At 43.0% G+C, this 6059-nt stretch overlaps 1 protein-coding gene across 7 annotated transcripts in view; it reads left to right on the plus strand.

Annotated features, from left to right (window-relative positions):
• Nucleotides 1-5101, plus strand: part of scn8aa (sodium channel, voltage gated, type VIII, alpha subunit a) — a 43346-nt gene extending 38245 nt beyond the window's left edge. For 5 of the 7 annotated variants that reach the window (XM_034591082.1, XM_034591085.1, XM_034591084.1 and 2 more), the window contains 3 exons: nucleotides 3-107; nucleotides 229-499; nucleotides 993-2152. In XM_034591082.1, coding sequence (XP_034446973.1) covers nucleotides 3-107; nucleotides 229-499; nucleotides 993-2152 — 1536 coding nt within the window. Of the gene's footprint in view, nucleotides 1-2; nucleotides 108-228; nucleotides 500-992 lie in introns of all 7 variants that reach the window. The other 2 variants (XM_034591083.1, XM_034591081.1) reach the window with 1 other exon arrangement.
• The last annotated feature ends 958 nt before the right edge of the window (nucleotides 5102-6059 follow it).

Raw genomic sequence — 6059 nt, forward strand, 5'->3', positions numbered from 1 at the left:
ACTTTGGAGGTCAGGACATCTTCATGACAGAGGAACAGAAGAAGTACTACAACGCCATGAAAAAACTGGGGTCTAAAAAGCCGCAAAAGCCTATTCCTCGACCACAGGTACAGTATGTTGTTTCCTTGGGGTGCCCACTTTTGACCAAGTGTTCAGATTATTCAACATATTGGTTAAAACCTCCGTAAATCTCGAGTTCATCCCTCTTTGTCTCCTCTCACCTCACAGAACATGATCCAGGGAATGGTGTTTGACTTCGTGACGCAGCAGGTTTTCGACATCTCCATCATGATACTGATCTGCCTCAACATGGTCACCATGATGGTGGAAACAGATGATCAGTCGGACGATACGGAGAACGTCCTCTACTGGGTCAACTTCATCTTCATTGTAGTCTTCACCACAGAGTTCCTGCTTAAGCTCTTTGCCCTTCGCCACTATTACTTCACCAACGGCTGGAATATTTTCGACGTGGTGGTGGTCATCCTGTCTATTGTTGGTGAGTGACGGAGGTGGAAGACATGAAGCAGATCCCACGTCGCAAAATAGTTTTTGACCAGATTTGGCCCAGACTGTCCCACTATCACACTGTCATTCGGCCCACATACAGCGTGGAATGATGGCACTTGTGCAGTCTGCTCCTGTTTGCCAGTTCTGGGCCACAAGTAAGCCAAAGCAATACCTTATGTCAACCAAAGGTGGCCCGAATTTGGGCCAAATTCATCATTTACCACATGGGTCACTTTTCGTTCACAGCCAGATTACAGCTTGCCGAGAGCACCGCATGTTTCCTAAAATAGGTCCACATTTGTTTTGTGATATTTGGGCTACATTTGCTATTTTACAAATGCGCAATTTTAGGCTCACATCCATTTTGTCCCGGCCACAAGAAATGCCGTCCACATCATTTCCTGAAGTGGGAGTCACTTGAATATGTCGCGTGTAAAAGTCTGTTGTGTTCTGATTGTTTTCTCCTCCTTTCTTTCCCTCAGGTATGTTCTTGGCTGACATCATTGAGAAGTACTTTGTGTCACCAACCCTGTTCAGGGTGATCAGGCTGGCTCGTATCGGTCGTATCCTCCGTCTGATTAAAGGAGCGAAGGGCATCCGGACATTGCTCTTTGCTTTGATGATGTCCCTGCCTGCCCTGTTCAACATTGGCTTACTGCTCTTCCTGGTCATGTTCATCTTCTCCATCTTCGGCATGTCTAACTTTGGCTACGTGAAGCACGGAGCGGGCGTTGACGACCTGTACAACTTTGAAACCTTTGGCAACAGCATGATTATTCTGTTTATGATCACTACGTCGGCTGGATGGGACGGCTTACTGCTGCCGATCCTCAACTACCCACCAGACTGCAACCCCCGCTATGAGAACCCCGGGACATCTGTGAAGGGGGACTGTGGTAATCCCTCAGTGGGGATCTTCTTTTTTGTCATGTACATCATCATTTCTTTCCTGATTGTGGTCAACATGTACATTGCCATCATCTTGGAGAACTTCAGTGTGGCTACAGAAGAAAGTGCTGATCCACTCAGTGAGGACGACTTTGAGACCTTCTACGAGATCTGGGAGAAGTTTGACCCAACTGCCTCTCAGTTCATCACTTTCGCCAAGCTGTCTGACTTTGCAGACGCATTGGAGCATCCACTTCGCGTGCCAAAGCCCAACACTATAGAACTAATTGCCATGGACATGCCCATGGTGAGTGGCGACCGCATTCACTGCCTGGACATCCTGTTTGCCTTCACAAAGCGTGTGCTGGGTGACAGTGGTGAGTTGGACATGCTGAGGCAGCAGATGGAAGAGCGTTTTGTGCAAGCCAACCCCTCCAAGGTGTCGTATGAACCCATCACCACCACACTGCGCCGCAAACAGGAAGATGTCTCTGCCAGAACTATCCAGAACGCCTACCGCTGTCACCTCATCAGGCGTGGCATCATCTTTAAGCGCCGCACTTTTACGAACAATAAGCTTGAAAATGGTGGGACCAACCAGGAGAAGAAAGAGAGCACGCCATCCACAGCCTCTCTCCCCTCTTACGACAGCGTGACCAAACCTGACAAGGAGAAGCAGGATGAAAACAAGGAGGAGTGGGCCAGGAAAGAGAAGGACAAAAACCAAAAAGATGAGTGGGAATCCAAGTGTTAGGGTTCAGTGACTCTTAAAATCCAATAAAACACAGCGAGATGAGACTCTGAGCCCAAACCCAACAAATGTAGAAAAAGTGATAATTTGCAAGTAAGAAAAAAACAAAACAACAAAACCATACAAAAAAATGTTTACAGACTCAAACACTACTGAGACAATGGGGTTTCTTATGTCGTCAAAGACAGATGAACCAAACACAATCAGTTTACCGTGGAACTTTTGCTGCGTAGTCACCAAGTTCATAGAAATGAGGGACAAAAACACAAAAATGAAAAACAGTGACTGAGAAAGTGTGCTGGCCAATGACACACATTTCTTTGGGGACCAACTGCCAAGGCACAGAAATCTCTGCTCGATGATCGGAGAATTGCAAAATCCCTGCCACCACCATGTGTGGAAACCCCAGCTCTTTAATGCTATGGGACTGGATCACAAAGATCCCACTAGAACTGTGCTAGCAGTCTACAGAAAAGTTTACCATCTTTATCAAAGGAGAGGACAATAATCAACCGAGCAAGTTTAGCTAGGAAGGAAACACTTGCGAGGGAGGGGGGAAACCCAGAACTGCAGACAAGATTTTTTGTTTGTTTGTTTGTGCTGAGTGTACTTGCATCTTTACATTATTTGAGCAGCAAAAAAAGAGATAACATTTAGCCCATGTCACTAGTCTTTTCATCTCCTCTTTGTTATACTGACACTGAAAAAGACATTCTTTACATGGGCTTTCACACTGACCGGGTAGGGGTCATTAGTCATTGTTTTGACTTGGGCTGAAGGAGACTTGTTCAGACCGAGTTCCAGATAAATAATAATTATTGTGCTCGTTCAGTGCATAGAAATGACTTGCATGAAGGCATGTTTTGATCAGGAATCATGCATGAGTAATCATAGTCCACAAGACACTAATTCTCAGACCACTGCTGTGGCGTGACTCTAAGTTTGAGGCTGTCCACTGGGGAAACTGCAAGAACTATAAATGGAAAAATGAAGGTAATGATGATGATATAGAGAATATTTGGGGGAATGATATTCGTATGATCCCGCCCTTCACTAGTTTTGTTTTTCAACTGACCGTAGTCTTTTTTAATTCAGCCCTTCATGAAAATTTCAGGTGAATGACGGACGTAAGTACTCAGAGGCAACGTTGCAATCGGATAAACCAACAACACAAAATAGAAACGTTTTTTTGCTGCTCTGAATGTGAATAGTTTAGAAAGCGTGTGGAGTGTATGAGTGTTAGGAAGCAGAGTATCTTCATATGGAATATATATGCACAGATTTGGAGGTCCTGAACCAAATCAGGGGCTTGCATCTTTTCTTATTTTTTTACATCCATCCTATACAGTCACTCTCCTTACTTTCCTCTGGTCCCTGTTGCGGCAATGAGAGCTGGAGATGTTTCACGCCAAGGAATCTGTATCTGGCACCAGTAAAGTCTGGTGCGCTCAATAGATCTTATCTACTGCTGTAGTTCCTGGTGAAGGGACAGAAATCTTTTACTTAATTATTTCTTTGCTTTGTTTTGATATTTAATTAGTTTTGAGCTAGTGGAAGAACACTAAACCACATCAAGATACATTAGGCTGTACTTTAGCAGATTCATTTTCCTTACAGTTCCTCTTTTCTACTCTATCAGATCCACATCAGAATTTCCCAGTAAGTGACTTCTTTTAAGGTAGTGCATTTCGGACAATTTGAGTTGCCAGCTTTAGAGAACAAAAAAGCCTTGAAGTCCTTCTCTGATGTCCTTGTGGTACAATCATTCTCAGAAAAGGCTTTTGATCAGTGAGAGTGACACTGACCATCTGAAACAGCTAAGAATTATCACAAGGACATGCCTCGTCGTGCCTAGCATGTATGAAAGGTGGATCGCCATGAAGGGCTTGTGGTTTTGTCCGCAGAATCAAATGGATTTTGTCTGATGTAACAGGGAGGTGAGCAGGTGAGAAATAACACAGTATGAACGTGGACTAATAAATAGGCGGAGCCCCTCCCTTCAGGGTTTTAGACTGACTGCCATGAGAACAAGAAAGAAACGCAAGAGCAGAAGAAGAAGAAGAGAATAGTGCTTTGGTCTGAGACGGAGTGCTGAAAGTCCCATGTTTGTCAGTGTATCATTGTGCTTTTGTGGGACCTCTTAAACACTGTGTGGTGTTGGACCCGGGCTCGCACCATCTTTTCACATACGTGCAGGCTTTTCAAAACACTATCACCCGCTTCAAAAAAGAATTAGCCCGAGATGGAGGTAGAAACCCTAACACTCGCCGAGATTAAACATCAGCAGGCCTCACATCGACGCAGCTATGTTGTATAATAAGCTTTGTGGGTGTTTTTCATTAAAAAAACAAAACACAAAAAACTGAGGCTTTGTCAAAAGGTTGACAAGACACAACTGCCTCCAATGCGTGTTCCTGCCATTTCTTTTTCTACACAGGAGTGATGGTCCTATTTACAAATGGATGACCGGACAAAAATCTGGCATCCGTCATCGCACCACTGATGCTATTTGGTGTGCTTAACACTGCCTGTACCAGAACCCCCTGTCTGTAACAATAACTGTGGTCTGTTTACAATATGAGGTCTCCGAATCAGTTTGGCTGCTGCACACTGAAACCAAATACATTCCCAATGAGAACCACAGGAGGCGTGAGTAATGTCATCCGATTTACCCATGTTCATCTTGGATGTAATGTTTTAGAATGATACATTCACACTTGAAAAAAAAAGACGAAAAAAAACAAACAAAAAAAGGACAAAAGAAGAAAACACAAAAACATATATATGTACAGTGCAGGCTATGATGTAAATGGCACAATCGCTGAAAAAGAACGAACTTTTTGAGAGAAACTATAAATATTGTATTATATTCTTTTATTTTATCGGCATGCTTTGTTGTGTTTTTTTGTAAATACGGAAATTTTAAAAATGTTACTACTAATAATCAAAAAATGAATAATAACAATAATATAGAATGGCTTCCAGCTATGCCCTTTGTCACATTTGTTACCTTTTGGATTTTTTGAGACACTTTTCACTTTGTTGACGGAAATTGAATGATATATAGATATTATATAATACAAAAGATATATACATGTATACATATATGTCTATATGTATATACATAAAACAGAAGAACACTGTTTGTCACATTTGATTTGTGTGCAACACGTTCAGTGGATGTCTAAAACTGGTTGTTTCCAGCACCCTTCTATGTTGGGAAAATAGCTCATGTGCTATGTTACTGGAGCTGCTTGCCATGGATTGTAGCCTGATCATGATGAAAGGATAATGTTACCAGCACATTTCTCACTTACTGTCATATTTCTCACCTTCACTGAATATACCGGACACGCCCACAGTCATGGACACACACGCACACATATGACTATCCAACTCTGCCAGTGGTTTCTTCCCAGACAATGTCAGCTGGTGTGACTGACTGCCTCACCCACCCTGAGAAGGAACCCCCCCCCCCCCCCACACACACACACACACATCAGTGCCATTACAACCCAACAAGCATACAATTGTGTACTAGCTTCTCATCGTCACATTTCTTTTAATGAATGGTTTGTTTCCAGTGTCCCACTCAATGGCATGTGCCTTTTTTCTGCTTTTTCTGCGAATTTGGATGTCGATGCCACACTGGGAAAAACAACAACAACAAAAAAACAGCAAAAAAAAAAAAAAATAGAAACAAACAAACAAAAAAGGAACACAAAAACATGTTTCCAAACTGTGGAGGGTGGGGGTTTGAGGGTGAGCACAACATTAATCAGGGATGTCAAGTCAGAAATACTGCCAGAGGATCATCCAGACACCCCACGTCATCTCAATATTCAACAGTGTGTGATGTTACCAGAAAAACAGCTAACTCAAACATGTCCTGTACTTAGTGCTATGTGTG

Source organism: Hippoglossus hippoglossus, chromosome 7 (assembly GCF_009819705.1).
Source record: "Hippoglossus hippoglossus isolate fHipHip1 chromosome 7, fHipHip1.pri, whole genome shotgun sequence".
NCBI classification, from domain to species: Eukaryota; Metazoa; Chordata; class Actinopteri; order Pleuronectiformes; family Pleuronectidae; genus Hippoglossus; species Hippoglossus hippoglossus.